General features: G+C 34.5%; 1 protein-coding gene across 2 annotated transcripts; it reads right to left on the bottom strand.

Moving 5' to 3' along the window:
* Positions 1 to 449: 449 nt before the first annotated feature.
* LOC101264843 (uncharacterized transporter C405.03c) lies at positions 450 to 12,337 on the bottom strand. Of its 2 annotated transcripts, none has more exons than XM_004244805.5 (8): positions 11,865 to 12,337; positions 9,783 to 10,175; positions 9,410 to 9,627; positions 3,895 to 3,965; positions 3,705 to 3,806; positions 1,191 to 1,308; positions 964 to 1,099; positions 450 to 699 (listed from the first exon to the last, which is right to left on the bottom strand). In XM_004244805.5, exons 1-8 carry the CDS (start codon positions 11,943 to 11,945, stop codon positions 637 to 639), a joined length of 1,182 nt encoding a protein of 393 aa, XP_004244853.1. In that variant the 5' UTR covers positions 11,946 to 12,337; the 3' UTR covers positions 450 to 636. The 2 variants fall into 2 exon arrangements, with proteins under 2 accessions (XP_004244853.1, XP_010324781.1); XM_010326479.4 differs by having other exon boundaries at positions 3,895 to 3,962; positions 11,865 to 12,312.
* Between the last annotated feature and the right edge of the window lie 7,435 nt (positions 12,338 to 19,772).

Here is a 19,772-nt window from a genome sequence, read left to right as displayed (position 1 = left end):
TAGAATCAAGTTTTCGTTTTAAGATTATAAAAAATTATTTCTTTTTGGATAAAATATTCTTAACAATCTATCGTAGGGTTGTACCGTCTCGAAAATATTTATATTACTACATATTTAAAAGTAGATTATTAATATAGTAACCACTGCGCAAAGCGCGATAATTTACCTAGTAAATATATATTCTTGGATTCTATAAAGACAACAATCGAAGCCCAAACTTAACAGAAACAACTCAGTTTCAACTTGTGGCACTGGTTTCTTTGTTTTTCACGTGCAAGTGTTGAAGTAGTAATTCGTGAACCTTGAAAGATTTACTCCAATTTACTTTTGAATTTTCTTTTCTATGATTGAGAAATGGAAAACAATTATTAATTACGTCTAATTCTCGTTTGTAGGTAGGACAAGACCACTTAGACTTTTCTAACACTCGTGGATGATGAAGACCAGTATTGAATTGAGCGGACATAATATAATTTTAGCACTCAAATATTTATTTACACTATGATGGATTCTTTTCTTAAAAAAATGACAACTTCGATAAAAAGAATAATAAGGCATTTGGAGATCAAAGGTGAAACGGACAACAATTTAAATATCATTCATTTGCAGTCACATAACACTAGTATAATGGCCATGTCATAGTCCCATAAGTTTCGATATTCGGTCTGCTATATTAGCTATTACAAATCCAGCAAATACCTGCAATCAAACAAGCCCGGAAATCAAAACCCTGTGGTTTAATTGATTAGTAATACCTCCTTAAATGTATATATAGAAAGAAAATCAGTCAACTAGCCATTCAAGCGTTGGGAGGAAGTAATGATAAAAGAGAGATTCCAACTAAGATATCGACATGTTACTTTGTTTTTCATATTTTCCTGCTCCAGCTATAACATATAACAGCATCTTGGCTTTTCAATAAAACATGCAAGCAAGTTTTCTTTTCTGCATTAATGTTGTTACCTGTGCTGAGCCAAGAATGTATATAGCAGAATAATGACGTCCATGAATCACCATGTCAGCCACCATTGCAAGTGGAATTGTGAGAGACATGCCGAGTGTTGCAACTAGTGGAGTTGTCCAAACAACACACAGTGCCCTAAAGAGGAGGAGGGAAGCAAGTTATGGGTAAAGTTGATAACGCAAAGGTGAAGAGTATATATGGGTGGTGGATAACTCATCTTTCATACCAAAAATAATCTGAGAGAACACTTCCTACAAGTCCATTGGCTAAAACAACTTCATCCAATTTAGCAGAATGAGGTATTGTGAACTTGGGTTCAATCCCCAGCGCAGTCAACGGCCATACTGGACAAAAAAATTCAAACAAAAGTAGTATATAAAAACATTACAACTCAATAATATAAGGAATAATATCATTTGTTAATAATAATAATTTTCATATTGTGATATACATAGCTTTCTCTAATAAGATATCAAGAAGATGCATAATAGCACAATTGTATTCTTTATGAATGTAGTGGGCAAACTAATTATCAGGTCATTGATCCTACATGTTATCAGACTTCAAACCATCTACTATTATGTATATACAACTTTAAGCAAGTAGGACACAAATAAAAAGAAGCAACTATTAAGACATCCCCGCGCCAGTGAATACCGTATCGACAACTTAAACTACCAAGTAAATCCATAGATCTAGAGCAGAATGGTGATAGAACACATAATGATCAGCTTCTATGAGTCATTCCAAACACCTGAATAACTGTTTTGAACTTACCAAACCAGGCTCATTGAGATGGTTTCAAACCATGAAACGACCGACACAATAAAAAAACAAGACCACAGGACCCTGGAACAACAAGCCTAATGGTTACTCCATATAAATTTTGCTAACAATAGGACCTTGGCCTAACCCAAAAGCTGCTAGCTTCATGCAATGTAAATTGCCCTAAACCATATAAGGACCTATTCCCTAAACCATATAAGGACCCATTCTGATGCACAACTAATGTGGGACTCCTCCCCTCACGCTTAGCACAGGACATGTGAAACGTGGATAATATTACATGGAGGCTCAACATCGTATAAACAAAGAATCGGAATAGTTATTGCTCAGATACCACATGAGAAAATAAGACATGGAAAAATTGAGTGATGACGAAGTGGTGAAATAGGAAAGGATGAATCTAATAAATTTGAACTAATCCTAGTTGACGTACCCAAAGGGTAGCGTCTGCGGGTTTCCCTTGTCATAAAAAAAAAGAATAGATTAACCTTGGTCTCACCCTCCAGTTGCCAGCATCAGGCAAAACTCATGGTCACAAAAGAGGATCAGGCTTCATTGCAGTGGATATCACTTTATAGGTCTCTTGTTTATTGATGTCATTCACTTGGAAATTAGTTCTTTAACAAATTATATTCAGTGTATCAAAATCTGAGATGTACTAAACCATCACTTATATGTAAACATGAATAATTCTCCATATCATACTTTATAGCGCTACAGAATAGCGTTAGATTTTGAAAAATGTTCCCAACCTCAAATGTGTAAATAGGACTGGTGAGCCCCCCAGTCACTAATAGCTAGTGAAAGGTAACTAGCTAAGTTGGAGCCAAACTGACCAACATCACATATTTATTATTGAAGGAAAGAGCCCGAATATGCCATCGAACTTTGAGAAAAGGTTTATCTATGCCATCCATTAAAAGTTTGGCTAATCTATGTCATTTCTGTTTGATAAAAGGTTCATCCATGCCATTATTTGTTAACAGAAAACAGTTCCTGTTTTGCAAAATCATTTTTTACACGTGGTCAGTTATGACTCTGCCACATTAGTAATTAAATCATTTTTGAATAGAAAACGCTCAAATATGCAATCAAACTTTGAGAAAAGGCTCATCTATGTCATCCGTTAAAAGCTTGGATCACTACGCCATTTCAGTTTACAAATAATGACATGGGTGAGCCTTTTCTCAAGCGGAAACGGCATAGATCAGCAAAACTTTTAACGGATAGTATAGATGAGCCTCTTCTCAAAGTTCGATATTTGAGTCTTTTCCCTTTATTAAAACTTTTAAGTACTATAGTGGGGAGTCTATTCTCTTAATCATTGTCCCATAAAGAAAAATATTGTAAGCAATACATACCAGTTACAAAAAGAAAGAACATCCAGCATTTTGATGTCAAGAGCATCATACATTAAGTCAAGTCAACTACAACTAGTCACCATTTAAATTGCAAACCCAATATGTCAAAAAAAAGTATGGCTATAAACCTATCAATAGCTTTGGAGATAAATTGATCAACCAACTATGGAAGTCAGCAAATCAATGCTGACTTCATAAATTGAATTTGTCTAGATTTACCTACCAAAAGTCCTATATGACACATACTGTCGCCAGAAGATTTCAGGTCGAGTATGACACTCTGTCCTAGATTCTAACCTATCTAAGCATGGCTTGTCTGATAAGAAAATGGCTTAAATTATATCTGTCTTTATCAGATTTCCATGAGCTACAGATGGACTATATTGGAGTCTTATCGTATTGCAACTTTTCTAGTTCACAACCTTAAAGATACTTTTTTTCCTCAACCTCAAACCTGAACTGGAAAACATGGAGAAAGAATTTATTTTCAGAAGACGGCAACAAAGCATTCCAAAAGTGCAAATGAAAGAGACTGCTTGTTGTATATACAAATTAGAACTACTAAACATTAGGGCAAAAGGATCAAATCTTACCAAGCCACCACATGGTCACAAGGGTACACAACCCTATATAACCGAACAATTTTTGCATATCTATTCCTTTTCCTTCCTCACCAGCGAACTTTTTAAGCAGCACTGCAGATCATTAGGAGAAAACATTATTAACCTCATCATATTGTACAGCTAATACTTAGTATCAAGAATAATCCAGAAGAAGCCTAACCAGTGAACAACCCATACGACATTGCTGATAGAAGGCCAAAGAGGTCCCCAAGGAGAGAACGTTCACCACTTCTTTAAAATAAACAAAAAGTTTAACTATCAGTCAACACCCTGAAACACAGTTAAAAGGAACACCAATGAAAACAGCAGAGAACTTAGGATCCAAAGAAAATTGAAGATTGTATATAAGAAAGTGTATGCAGTTATTTCTTTTTTGAAACTGGTAATCTTGTATTCCTCAGCATTAAGGTATGCTGGAGACCTAATGTAGTAACAAGCTAGAACAAGAGACTAATTGCAGTAACTTTCAGCATTTTCTATAAAATGTTCTTTACACCAAAAGTAGAAAGTTGCTATGCAGCTCTCTTTGATTTTCTGGATGTTGTTGAATCTATCTTCAAAGTTTCTTCCATTCCTCTCCCTCCAGATAGTCTACCAGATACAGTGGATGCAGTTATATGTCGTGATTGGAATTAAAGGGATAGAACGGTTGATGTCTCAAGTTCTTTACATCAAGGATAAACATATATATTTGTGCTTGCCATTACTTAGAAGTGGCATAAATAAGAAAGTTGAGACGGATGTGTGGACATACTAGGCGAGATAGGATTAGGAACAAAGGTATCTGGGTCAAGGTGGAAAGGCTTCGGTTGTGTATAATATTAGGGAAGCAAAGCTTAGATGGTTCGGGCATGTGAAGAGGGGATGTCCAGATGTCCTAGTGAGAAGATGTGAGAGATTGGATATGGTGGACTTGAGAAGAGGTAGAAGTAGGCCGAAGAGATTGCGGAGAGTGATTAGAAGGGACATGACACATTTGTTTCTTAGCAAGGACGTGACCCTAGATAGAAAGATATGGAGATTGAGGATTAAGGTAGAAGGCTAGTAGGTAGTCCCGCGTTGTCTAGTTTTCCTTATTAGTGGTACTAAAACTCTGTCTCCTACTTTCTTAAACTTTGATTTTATGATTACCTATTGTTTCCTTTCTTTCGGTAATTGTATCATTTGTTGTTGCCACTGAAATTCTCTGTTGCTTTTTATTTTCCTACTTGTTTGATATGTTTTACTTAAGTGAAGGGTCTATTAGAAACAGTTTGTATACCCTAATAAAGTAGGGGTAAGGTTGCGTACACACCATACCTCCCAAACTATTTCACGGGGTATGTTGTTGTTGCTTGCCATTACTTAGAAACTCTAAGTACCCTATTACAAAAAGGCATGCGGAACTAAACTGACTCATTCTTGTCTCTAGCAGTGAACTAACTAAGAGAAGTCCAGTAATTAGTCTGCCTTGCACTACTTGAAGCTATTCATCAATTCATTTTTGGTTTCTATTCTAAGAGATGCTTGTGGCAGACGGCAGTGAAGATTGTTTTGAATGATCAAGGAAAAAATGAAAATCAATGCCAGTTTTCTAACACTCTTGATATAGTTAAAAAGGAAGAAGTGGAAATCCCTAATTTTCTTCCAATTTGTATCAGCAAACGTAGTATATGAAGAAAAACTAGGTTTTGACTTTCAACAGGTGGACCCATTGTCAATTCAACGCGGGGAAAATATAAGCTTGTTCAAAGAATGGATACGGGATAAGCATTTCCCCATGAGTAGCGATGATAGCTCTAGTATCAATAATGTTGGAACCTGTTGGGACCACCCGACTGAGGACATGACAATCGGGAAAAGAAGGATTGTGCAGCTGAGTACTTTTCCCACCTTTTACTAGTTTCCTCCCCGGATTTAGCTCACCATCACACCCGAGGTAGCTTGCAACGATCTCCAAGTTTGACATAAATCCGCGGAACCCAAAGTCAAATTATAGGTATATGACATTATTCAAGTACTGTTCAGAAATACTGTTTTCTTTTTTATTAGTATCTATAAGTTTATGCCCTATAAATAAACCCTGGCCTGGAGAAGAAAACATCTCATTTTTCATTTGTAATACATATTTCTGCAATCAAGTGCTAAGGATTCTCAGATCTCATTCTTTCTTGCTCTAATTCTTGCGTTTTAACATCCAGATTTCTTATTCTTTATTCAGCTTTATATTCAGTTCATTTACTTGTGTTTTTTTAGCTTAGCCAAAAAGGAGAAGAGGTATGATCGAATTCATTTGTCTTTGACCCCTTACAGAAATTTATCTTAGTTGGCATCCACATGATTTTTCTGCAACTAATTTGGCAGCGTCTATGGGGATATGCAATTGTGATATTATTTTGATCTATTGCTTCTGTTCTTTACTAGGTCATCAATTTTAACCTACTCACAAGTGTTACGACATCTGGAACTCCTTATGGCAGTCTAGCCCCCGACGAACGACTCCATAACCCACTCACTGCAGGTTTGCCTTACCCTTTAGTTCCGTTAGATGTGTAGGTTGCGGAATGCTCCAAGGAGCATTAACAAGTAAGAGACGACAAACAGAATCCTTCGCAAGAAGAGGCCGAAGGGGTAAATGCAAGACCATCCATCTGAGCATCCTCATTTTCGCTACTTTCATCTTCTGAAAGAAGCGGGATTTGACTGCCCAACACTGCGCCCCATATAACAGAGCAGGTCTAATAACCATCCTATAAAACTTCCGTTTTTAGTTTTAGTGGCACCTTCGTATTGCACAAGACACAAGATGCAAGCCTCAATTTCATCCAACCCGCTCCAATACGATGAGTAGTCGTCAATCTCCCCATTTCCTTGGATTATTGACCTCAAATTCTTGAAACTTCACTCTTGGAATGACTTCTGTACTCTTCATCACTACTATATCTTCCTCATGAAAAATCGTAGATGACCTTGAACTCCAAGTTTCTTCTTAGTCCTATCAACTAAACCCTTTACACTCCAGAGTCTATCTCCAAACCTTCAGTTTGCCATTAACTCCTCCACGTGTCTCATCAATCAATACTATGTCATCTGCAAAAAAAAAAAAAAACCAAGAAACCTCCCCCCTTGGATATGTCATGGCAATTCATCCTATCAAGAATGCAAATAAAAATGGACTAAGAGTTGATCCCTGAACCAATCTCATCACCATTAGGGAGTAATCTAAGTTTCGTCGTACGGCCCTAACTATGTCTTTACTAGGATCTTGGCTTCTTGATACATGTCCTTCATTCCCCTAATGTATGCAGTCCATCTTTAACCTACAAACAAAAGAATCCTTCTCGGGACTTTGTCATAAGCTTTTTTTAGGACAATAAACATCATAGATAGGTCCCTCATCCTCTTTGTATAATGCTCCACCGATCTCCTTACAAGATGGATGGTTTCTGTAGTCGATTGTCCCGACATGAATCCAAATTGATTCTCTAAAAGAGACACACACCTCATTATCCTAAACTCCACCACTCTCTCCTAAACCTCCAAAGTGTTGGCTTAGTAGCTTGATACTCCTACAGTTATTTCAATTCTGTTTAGTTCCCTTGTCTTATACTACAGGTTCAAGTATTTTCGTTGTACTACAGATGACAAACAACCCAGTTAGCCACTCCATACCATCCTTATGTCCACTCATTCAAATTTCATGGATATCTCACCGTGTCATCCTACAAATAGCCTCTTTAACCTCCTCGAACTCTATGCCCAAAGTCTTCACAACTCTCTTAAGTGCTCTAACTCACCTAGCACAATACTCATGTCTCCTTATTCATTCAAAAGTTCTGTGGAAGTAAGTCTGCCATCTCCGTCTGATGTGTGTCTCCTTTACCAATACCTTGTCTTCCTCATCTTTGATGCAGCTAACTTGGTCCAAGTATTTGACCCTCCTGTCTATCTCCTTGGAGAGCCTATACAACTTCTTATCCCTGCTGCCATCCTACAATTCCTTGTACAAACGTTCAAAAGATTACGTCTTAGCCACTTTAACTGCTAAATTTGCTTCCCCATTCACACTCTCTATTGGTCCCCATTTCCTCCTTATTTTTACTCTCCACCCACTTCTTACAGACAACCTTCATGGGTGCCACCTTCCCTTCGAGCACTCCATTCCACCAACAATCTCTTCGGCAACCACCATCGTTATCCTTTAAGACCCCAACACCCTCTAGCTACTTCCTTAATGCAATTAGATTAACTATCCCCACATGTTGTTAGCATCCCCAACTCCCCCATTGCTATCAATTTCTCCCCATCTCTTTAGCTCCAGCCGCAGTCAAGCCTCCCTATTTGATCCTCTGTATGTCAAACAGATTCAACTTCTTCCTCTTCCTCATAATTACTAAGTCCACTGCGAAGAGCTTATGAGTTGAGAAAGCCCTACGTATGGATAAACTCCTTTATTGGTCCTTGTGTTTTCCATTTTCCAATGTTATAGACTTAGCCTTGAATTTCCAAATTTCTAGAAGTAACCCTAATGATCCATATCCTAGCAAATCATCAAAAGGAAGATGAATAAATTGAAATCCTTAAAGTTGATAGGTTCTTAAGTGTTTCAACTTTCAATATGGAAGGTGAAAGAATACTACAGCTTTTGATTGATCAGAATTCAAAAGAAAGCTCAGAAAAGGAAGGTGTAAAGGAAACAACAAGCTTGGGAAAAAAAAACGAAATGCAATACAAAGAGAGAAAAATGAAGGTGTACCATCAGCAACTAAAAATGCATTAAAACAGAAGTTAAGCCCCCCACCCCCAAGACCTCTCCAGGCTTTCATTACCTTCAGTACACACTTCCCCTTGCCCATCATAGCTGCTTTCAGTTGACTGCTATTTGCCGTATGCCCCACATCTCTCCGTTTCCCGACTTCCCTTCACAATAACCCCGCTCCTCACCCTGTCTCTTGATAGCACCAAAAACCATTGTAAAAATTATTTTTCCCTCCTCCCTGTAGCTCTGTGCGGACTTGCAGGCATAAAAACACCACTTGTGCCAATCTCTTGCCCAAATGGTACCTCTCTGTCTCCAACTCCTCTGCCGTATGACTCCTTCCCACTTTAAGCCACAGCCAACCTGCCTTGCACAGTATACCCTTCTTTGACACCGTCCACCACATCCCATGGTTCCGGTGTACCAATTCCTACTAACATAGAAATTGGCACAATGAAAGCCCAAAGTACAAGGAACCTCATATAACTACAGTTATTGGAGTTACAAAAACAGCTATAGGACAATAAAGAGTTGAAATGCATGGTTCATGGGAATGCTGTGCTAAGAATATGAGTTGTTTTCTAATCTCACATACATTTATCAGTCGCCTATGACCAAACTAAAGCAAACCTACTTCATTCTTAACTTAGTAATTGAACTATTGATTCCAACTTTACCACATAAAACTGGAAGTGTTTGTATCATATATTAGACAGAATCACAGATAAAAACAAAAGCAGCAAAACAAGTACAATACGTAAATTACTTAGAATAGATAAATAACTATGCGTCAGAAGAAATCAATTATAAGTTTTTACACCAAATGTAACTTCAACCAGAAACAAACAGACTTATATTGAACTCAAGAAAACCTAGGTACAATAGAAATTCATTTAAAGCAGTTCCAGTCAAGTCAATACAGTGCAGGAATTCTTACGAGGATGAATTTAACTGAGATTCATCTGTCGCCCATGTTTTTCCTAGAGTGGTCATGACAACGCCAGACATGCTAACAAAGACTGCAACTACTTTGGCCATATTTAAGGAATCTTCACCAAGTATTACACCAACAAAAAGGGTGAATAATCCCGACGTAGAAGATAGGACTGTTGTGCTTGCAACACTTGTATGCTCAAGTGCTGCATTTGACAGGTACTGCAGAAAAAAAAGAGACACAAATAAGCTCAAGCAATTGAGTTTTTCTAGCAAAGCAGTTTCTCTTTCTCCTCTTTTTCCTTCCGGTTCACCTGGGAGGGTTCTCCTTGGGGAAGGCAACAAACTATAAGCATAACGAAAGTTGACTTCCATACCTCAGTTATAAACCAGAGAGGAGCAAGAAAGAATCCATAACGAGCAATTTGCCAGGTCGTTATCTCTTTTCCATTTTTTAGATCATCAAAATTACCATTGCATTTAGCAACAAGAGGTTTTCCTTCTTCCTCGGCTGAAATATTCTCACCGCTGTCTTTTCTATCCATTGATTTCTGGATTTCTATCTCAAAGACTTTCTGAACTGTATGCTTTAAAGGAGAACTATGTCTCATATATGATTCATTGCCAGTATTTTTATCAGTTCTACTAGGGCGTCTCTTCAGAAAATCGCATATCCGATCCTTAAGAAATGCTACAGGGAGATAAATTACCAGCAACGAAGCCCCAAGGTATGTGATTGCAAATGGTTGCCTATATTCGGAGAAAATGCCCTGCCATGGTACATACACAATGGAAAGATTCAATTCATAGTATAGCAAGTTGCATCATGTTCACCCACACAAATTTAAATGCAGTAATGAAATGCATTCAGGATTATGCAGGAACACTTTTTGTCATAGTACTATAAAGAATTACAACCCCCCAAAGGACCCAATAAGCAGTTTCTAGCTATCTTACTCGGACCCTCCAAAAATGTTGTTGCAACCCTGTCGAATACTTGAAAAATGCATAGATTTTGGAGGATCTGACACACACCCAGCAGTATGATTGGAGAGACTGAAAAACATAGGTTTTTAGAGATTAAAAGGCCTTATGAAGTACTGAGCTTAACATCTCTATAGTTGATGCATCTTCTCCAATAATTACTTGCATGCGCATGAAAACACGTGCATTTTTTACAACATACAAATTAGTCCATGACTCTTCCTAATTTGTATTTGACCTTTGAGAAGCAAAAACGGGCAATAAAATGGATCTAGGGAGTTTATTTCTTGTGCAATGCGACTAATGTGTGTTTATATAACATAAAAAGACTTGGGCTCAGGAGTAGTGGGACGGTGGACCTAGCCAAAGATGTGAGATACAGTGACAGTGAAAATTCTGCCAATATGCTATGAAGACAATTTGCCTGGGAACTTGAACTTATGAATACAAAGGTTTCAAGGTAGTAAATATAAAGTAAAACCCACTTAAGGGAGGGGATAAATAGGAAGATCAATGCTTCAAGACTCATAGATGGGTAATTCAAATTAAGAGTCTTCATATCCAAGTTCGTTTCAAGTTTGTAACATTCTTAGATATCTGTTAAAGTGTCATCGTGGTCACAGATATAAGAAAGAGATGATTCCTAGCTAATTGTTAGAAATGTTTTCATGAGCTATCAAGGACATGAACCATATAACGCGTTAAGATTTGAATAAAGAGAAGCATCTCATATGAACCATTTGACAACTACTTGAACACCATATCCTTTTTCATCATAATGTGAAGTGCTAAATACTGAGCAAAGTACCTTAGGTACATGCCTAAGCAAGTATTGTGCATTTTTTAATAAATTATGAATGCAACCAACAGTCCTGGCCCCTTCCTCGGAAGAAATGATGAATCAAATTGGATCAGAAGATTAACAGGAGTATCCTAAATCATGTCAGAACGACCCAACATAAGCTTGTAAACATAAAAAATAAGACTGAAGTTACTGTACAATTTATTGATGCTCTTATTTCTTTTATGTAAAGCAATGAATTGATGATGTAGGAAACGTGCAATCATATATCTCGCTACAAGGCAATCCGCACGAAATTGTAGGCGCACAGAACAAACAATATGTCAGTAAGATAGTAAACATCCACATTATAACATGTTCAACAAAAGTCAACTATTCTGCATTGTGTTTCTATCTGATTGGGAGATACAAATCTTAACATTAAGAGATATCAAGATAACAATTATGCAGCAAACACAAAGTAGTTGGAATCAACTATATGAATCCTCGCATCCATTTGGAGTGTTCATTTAAAAATTGACTATTTTTAACAATAAATAGCATTATGGGAAGATTAACCAAATTTTTTTTAAAAAAATGGTCAAAATCTATCACTTTTTGTAATTTGCTATTAAATTGTAATATAGGTGAATATGGAACATACAGAGAGGTTGATAAAGAAAGAAAATAAAACCTGGGTAACTTCAGCAGAGGTGACCCAAATAACAACAACAGCTGAAATAAGGCAGAGACCTGCCTTGTATTTCCAAGTCATTGCAAAAGAAAAGTCAAACCCCAGATGGGTATCCTCTAGAATCACAGAAAAACAAGCAAAGATCTGAACTTCGTTAGTTTTTTTATGAGATTTTCAACAAGTCACCAAACGTAAAGAAGACTAAAAGTACTCAAATCTGACCAACAGGTTAAATAGTTTGGTTTGGATTGTTAGGTGTATGAATTAATTATTATAATTGAATGCTGCGTTACTACGTTTTTAGGAAAAAAGATTGTAAAAAAGGCAATAATGGAGGGAAAATTGTTAACAAGACAAATTTCTACTGCTAACTATTAGTTGGAAGGGTCATCCTCATTTCTTTCTATTTCTCCTTGTCGGTCAGCCGGCCAGATCTCAATATTGTTTTAGGGAAAACTATACAAGTCCACCACAAAATATAATAGGAAAAAACGCATAAAATATTTTTAAAATATTAAAAATGATATAAAATTATCTTACATTCATATATTGGCTTCAAAATATTCTTCTCACTCATCTATTAACTTCAAAATACTTTTTTCATTCACTTTTAGGCTCAAAATTGACCACTTATTTAATAGTTTTAAATTTAAACTAATTAACTATTTTTTAAAATATGTGGCACCTAATTATTTGTTATAATTTAACATATAACTTATAAATCAATCCACTACCCACCCATTACTAATTAAACCCCACCAAATTAATAAATCCGTCACATTACTAATGCAACAGCTAGAATACCCACCAATTACTTATTAAATCCCACTAAATTAATAAATTTGTCACATTACTAATGCAACAACTAGAAATTTACTGTCAATGAGTGTTTTAAAAATTTGAGGCAAAAATATTTATAGAAGTAATCATACATTCAAGTGTCTAAATAAAAATTATCGATAAATTTAAAAGTCTAACTATGTTCATCTTAATTATTCTTTCGTTTCAATTATGTGATAGTATTTCATAGATAATTTTTTTAAAAATAATATGGGAAAATACATCAAAAAAACTCTGAACTTGATCCGAAAACTCACTTTAGCACTTAAACTACACGGACGTTTAATACATCCCTTAACATCTTTGAAATGAATTAAGAACCACCCTAGAGGATGACATGACAAAGAGAGTGAGTTCACTCTCCTAATAGCGTGTGAAGGAGTTAAAAAAGAAAAAAATATATTATAAAATCATACAAATACATATTTTTATTGGTCAATATATAACAAATATTTTAAATATTATTTTCTTAATATATTAACTTATATTAAAATATATGAATAATTTTATTGGCCCATAAAAACTTTAAATTTTATTATCTTTATTTTATTGTCTTCCCTATTGAAGCATGATTTTTTCCTCCATCTTCAATTTTAACTCTACTAACTACTTCAATTTCACAATCTCTTTAGTAATCCACAAAATACAACACCATCATCTTATTATTGACGTCAATTTCATACATATAAATTTTATCGATTTTCACCGGAGCGAAAAAACTTACTAGTTTGCCGAACTTTGCCGAGGTAGAATCAGTGGTTTTTTTTATTTTTGATTTTTTAAAGACGAAGGCAGTGATGGTAGATCCTTTATCTCTTCGGTGTTGGAGGTTTACCAAATAAGACGCGAAAGAAAGAGAAATGGGTTGATTGTTGTTGTTTTGTTGCTCCGTCTAAGAGCTTCAAAGCTCACTATTAATGGTGTTTTAGGGAAGAAAGTGATGGTGAAGTAGTGATTCGGTTGTTTGTTGGTGTTTTAGAGAATCTAGTAATGAAGCTTCGGCGGTGATTTGAGAGTTACGATGAAAGGAGTTTGGATGGTAGACGTAGTTGAAAAATATGGAGAGGAGAAAAATGAACATTGAAGAGTTAGAAATGGTGAAGAAGAAGGAAGAAGAAAGGGCTGGGTAATGGGGTAAAATAAAAATGGTTCAACATTTTTAATTTTAATTTTAGAAGATGCACTTTGAATTATTAATTAGTGTAAATTAATTTTAAGAAGTGTTAAAGAAAAATGATGAAAATAATTAATGGTGTGGTGTTGATATGACGTTGTTGTGGCACTTACATGGGTATGATGTGGCAAGTTAGAGTGAGATAATAATTTCAGGGTGGTTTTTAATTCATTTCAAAAATGTTAAGGGGGATATTTAAACCCCGTATAGTTTAAGTGCTAAAGTGAGTTTTCGGACCAAGAACAAGGGTTTTTTTTTATGTCTTTTCCCAAATAATATACTAAAGGTTTTAATATAAATCATAAACATTTATAAGATTATATTAAAAAATTTACGAATTAATTCGGGATATACTACTTCTTTAGCTTTAATCATAATTTCGAATTCAAGCTTGAAAGAGAATTCTATTGAAAGTTTCCTCCTAAATAAGCGGTTCAACCTAAATTAATTGGGGCTTCGATTTGGACTTGAATAATTTTGGATGCCATTTTCAGGAATCTATAATTTCGTTGTGTTTTAGTAGTGTTATGGCGATTTTGATATTATAATTGATTTATTAATTGGGTGGGGTTTAATTAGTAATGAGTGGGTAGTGGATTGGTCTATAAATTATATTAATAAATTAAATTATAACAAATAGTTGAGTGCCAAATATTTTTAAAAATATTTAAACAGTTTGATTTTAAAATAGTTAAATAAGTGGTCAATTTTGAACCCAAGGGTGGATGACAAGGGTATTTTCGAGCCAATAGGTGGATGAGAAGGACATTTTGGAGCCAATGGATGGATGGAAGGTAATTTTATACCATTTTTAATACTTTGAGGGTATTTTAGGCCCTTTTCCGAATATAAAGTAATTACTTATAATTTTATTCTCTAACTCAAACGGCAAATATTTATTGACCCAAAATAAATAAGGTATATTTTATTAATATGATCTTTAATTTGGTGTCAACCAACAACTATAGACTTTTAATTTTGGATGTCCATAACTAGATACTTAAATTTGTATAAAATTGAATAAATAGATATATTCGTCTTACATGACACCCTACATGGAAATTTTATGTCCTATGTGGTGTCTGACATGTATCATGTCATGTAGGATATACGTAGCTACTTATTCAATTTTATACAAGTTTAAGTGTCTACTTGATGGAGGTCATAGTTATCTGCTGAAACTAAGTTAAGAGTCATGTTTATGTATTATTCATATCTCTTTATATTAGTTCAAATTCTCTTCATTCATCTTTAAAATTTGGGAACTCTCGCCCTAGCCGTTTAAACTTTAGGTCTAATTCTCCTAAATTAAAAAAAAATCCTATTATTAATTATTATCATTTTTCTCATTTATCGTTTAATCATTTTGTTCTTTCTCATCAACTATTTTTATTTTCTCTTTTTATTCTTTCTTCATTTATTATTTCTACATTTTTTTCATAGTATCTTTTATAGAGATATCATTTGGTAATATATATATATATTTTTGAGTTAGTTTATCTTCTTATTTTTTTAGTCTATTTTTACTCTTTTAAGAAAATAAAATAGTTACTTTTTTTTTCTTTTTTATTTATTATTTTATTTTCTCTGTTATTATATTTCATTTATTATTTTATTCTTTTTTCATATTATCATTTATTAGAGATATTATTTACTAATAATTTTATTATTTCTTTCTTTATTTTTTTTTATTTATACTTTATTAGAGATACCAATTGGTAATATATATACTTTTACGGTATCATTTACTAATTATTATGTATGTATGTATGCATGCATGCATGTATATATATGTTGTGTGTGTTTATCCGTTAGTATTAGTTAAGTATCACTTTAAGGATTTATTGTAATTATTTAGGGGGGACATTAATGCAAGGGTATATATTTGTAATCAATTTATATTTATGGGACATTTTCTTAGTTTTCCCTTTTTTTTTCACACACACATTAGATACAGAGATCGGGCAAGCCCAAGCCTGATATATATTGTTTTATTTATTTTAATTCATGTAACACACATAAATTAAAATAATCAACTAAATTTTTAAATGCTTTTTGTTAAATAGTTTTATAATGTTTTTAACGTATTTTTCAAATAATATTTGTGGCACATGTGATATTTTCTTTATTATTGCAATTCATAATATTTTTAACGTAATTTTTAAATAATATATGTTACTCGCTGTCACAACTTATGTGGTACATGTGAAATTTCCAAGACAGCCAAATTTTTAATGTGCTTTTTTAATTAATATAGTTGTTAATTATTATGACTTATAGTGTTCTTATTTAATTAATGTGTTATTTTTTTTGTCCAAATTTATATTTATGTGGCACGTGTGAAATTTTGAGAGTTAATCAAATTTTTAATATGTTTTAAATATTTTAATTGTGATCTATAACACTTTTAGCATAATTTTCAAATAATGTATCTTACTCACTTTGCCTGAACTTATGTTGTCCGTGTGAATTGTTGAACTCAACCAAGTTCTTAACTAGCATTTGGCAATAGATTTTCAAATATTTTTGACAAATATTGTTTGGGTGAAAATCTGGATGAAATTTCACCATGTATTTGATCATAGTATTTGGGTAATATATTTCACCTTTTTAAGAAATTTGATTTATATCCATTAGTTTTAAAAACTATCAAAACAAACCATATGATTGTATTACATGGCAGTTTTGTTACCCTAAGCCGATTGTTCATCATTTTCTTCAATAACCATATTATCACTTTCATATTCACTAAATATTCGTTGCTTCTTTGATGTTCACGTAAAAAAATATGTAAAATAATGCAAACAACTACTATAGAGTAAAAGATAAAAGTTTGGTGTTGATATACCATGGTTTCACAGTATTATTAATACTTTTTCCTTAAGTTTAGTGTGTCCAAAAGCCTTTTTGTGCTAATTTTTATATAAGTTTCTTTTTATTTTGCAGGAAATCTGTCCAAAGCTGAATGCGGAGATTTTGAGTGAAGAAATGCAGAAGAGACCACCTACGGAGCTTATGATGGTCCGTCGTGCTTGTGACGGTCCGTAGGTGGTAGCGTAGTGGAGCTGCTGAAGGAAGATGGGGAAGTCTGACCAAGTGTGGGGTTACGAAGCTTGTGACGGTCCGTCGTGTCTATGACGGTCCGTCCTGCAGGTTCGTCATGAAGCTCAGAGAAGTAATCCCAGTACCCATATTCCAAGAGTTGAAGTGTTTTGGAACGAAGACCCTCAACGGACCGTTGTGCCTATGACAGTCCGTCATACTTGCTGTCGAGGGTAATGAAGAAGAGCAGCAGAAGAAATTGCATAAGTATGGGACGACGGAGTCCATGACGGTCCGTCTTGACCATGACGATCCATCGCGAGGTACGTCGATCCAGCCGCGTTTTGGCAGATTTCCAGCAAATAAAGTCCTTGTTTAATTAGGCTTTTATTTTTTTATAAATAGTTCGAAAAACCCCTTTTTGAGGTTTGACTCTGTGAGGTTAGACTCTGTTAGGCTAGACTCTGGATCATTGTTAGACTCCATATTGTTAGACACCATATTAGAAGACATTGTATTGTTAGACTTTTGATTATAATTGATTGTTGGTGTTTTTTGGTGATTAATCAAGCAAACTTTCGGATTTTACTCTTTCTCATTGAAGTAAGTACATGAATTCTTATTTAATATATTTGAATATTGTGATTATGACTATGGGTAACTAAACTCCATAACTATTGTGGGAACCATAGACAAATAATGAGATAAAACCTAAGTAAAATAACAATTCTAGCATGGTATCTTGCATGTATTAATAATTCTTTCGTTTGGAAGTCTTTTTAACGGATGACCAATGTTAGAACTCTCCTTAATGCTACTTGCCGGACCAAGGAGGTAGATAATTGGAAAAGAATTATCAACATAGATTTAGTATATACTATCTACTAGGCTAGTATTGATTGGTACGAGGTGATAACTTAGTCAAATATCGAATACGATGCTTAATATGAGGTAAAGATAAGGGTTAGGAAAGCAACACACACGTAGCCGGACCAAGGTGCGGAGTGAGATTTTCTAGATGCGGGACCAAGGATTTAGAAATACATAACTTATCACTTTGCATGCAAGATACTAGGAAAGAATTGTTATAGTTAGACTTATCAAGTTATGAACCTGTGTGGAACACGTAAACCCTAGTTTTGATTAATTGATTAAAATCCAACATTCAAAGCTGTTCAGTGCCTCTTTAAATTGCGTTAGTTATTTTCATTCATTTAGAATTAGAAACCCCCCTTTTATTGTTTTTACTTTCCAAGGAAGTCATTGACCAAACAATAGTAATAACAGGTTGAAGTTAAGTGTAGACTATTTTCCTCGTGGGAACGATCCCAACCTCACTAGTTGGGTTATTTACTTGACACGACCACTTTACTTCTTATTTGAGAAGTAAGTTTGAGCGTATCAGGTGTAGAATTTGAATTATTAAAAGTTCTCAAATAATGAGACTTGGCGCAAATACTAGCTTTATCTAGTATTTGAGAATGTGGATTATTTGTCAATTTTTTTTGCAAATAATAACAAATTGTATGAACAAACACTATTTGTCAAGTTTTTTCCAAAATTTACTTGGGAAATCTAAGACTAAACGTATAACAACAAGTAACTAAAAGAACTAGAAAGAAGTTAGAAATTGGAAATACTCATATTTGGAAAGAATATAAAAATCTTAAGTGTGTTAAATTTGATTTTGGTCAACTTGAAACGATCATAACTTTTAGCTCAGAATGATTTAGGTGTATTTCTAGATATGGTAGGAACGATCTTGGAATGATCTTTCCAACGCCACCGAGTTTGTGCAATTCTAAGTTTGTATAAGTGAGATGTGGCCATTGGAAGTTGGATTGTTCAAAAAAGGAAATGTCCTCGCCATGATATTTTCCTTACCCAATTAGTTTATCTTGTTTTTGGGTAATTTATTGGGCTCAAATAATATTTTAGTCAGTTTTAAAAAAGTTGAAGTTCAAGCAATGGCTTGGAGAAAAGAGAAAGGAGGAGAAAGGAGAAAAACGTTCAAGATTCAACATCTTCGTAAGGATTTGCTTGTGGATTTCGTCAAGGGGTGATCTCTATGAGGTATGTGAGTTCAAAAGTGTTGATTTTGTGCACCTACGTGCAAAACATGTTTAATTTAGCATGAATTTATCCTAATAAGGTTGAAAATTTGAATGTTCTTGATGTGTGTTTTTGAATTTACTTTCATTCTCGAATTGGGATGAGCTTGAGGAATTTCTTGGGATTATAAGTCGATTATTAGAGTTTTTTCAATTAGATTCTTTTGTATATGGTGTAGGTACCTGAATCTAAAGAGAATTTGAGACAAATATTCGAGTTTAGGCGAATTGGGAACGCAGGCATGTTCCTCAGTTTTGACAAAATTATTTTCGCATCGCGTCATGGTCACGAACCGTTCTGCCTCAAAATTTATTTTGCGATAAAATATTTTAGCACATGTATGTGTCGCGGAGCGTGTTCTCAACAGTGATTTCTTGATTGTTTCTCACAATTAACTATCTAAACTGGCTCCCAATGCCGAAGCTCAAGACCGACCCGACCTTGTTGAACCATTTTCTGCTAGCGTATGACAACCACATACAATCAAGAAAACAAAAAAATATATCTCGGCATAAAACTAAGCCTTCGACCGGAAAGGCCCTATCAACATAATTATAAGCGAAACAGCTACTCCCAAGAGTTCATATAAAAAAATAATCAACTAGCTCAAAAGCCTTGATTGATCTGTCGAGGCCACCATGATCTCTATACTAATAATGAAAGTAGGTATGTATCAAGACAATACATCAAACAACTTACAAGCTTCAAAAAAACAACAAATTAGGCTAGCATGTCCATAA

This window comes from Solanum lycopersicum, chromosome 8 (assembly GCF_036512215.1).
Source record: "Solanum lycopersicum chromosome 8, SLM_r2.1".
NCBI classification, from domain to species: Eukaryota; Viridiplantae; Streptophyta; class Magnoliopsida; order Solanales; family Solanaceae; genus Solanum; species Solanum lycopersicum.
This window is presented reverse-complemented; position numbering and strand designations above follow the sequence as displayed.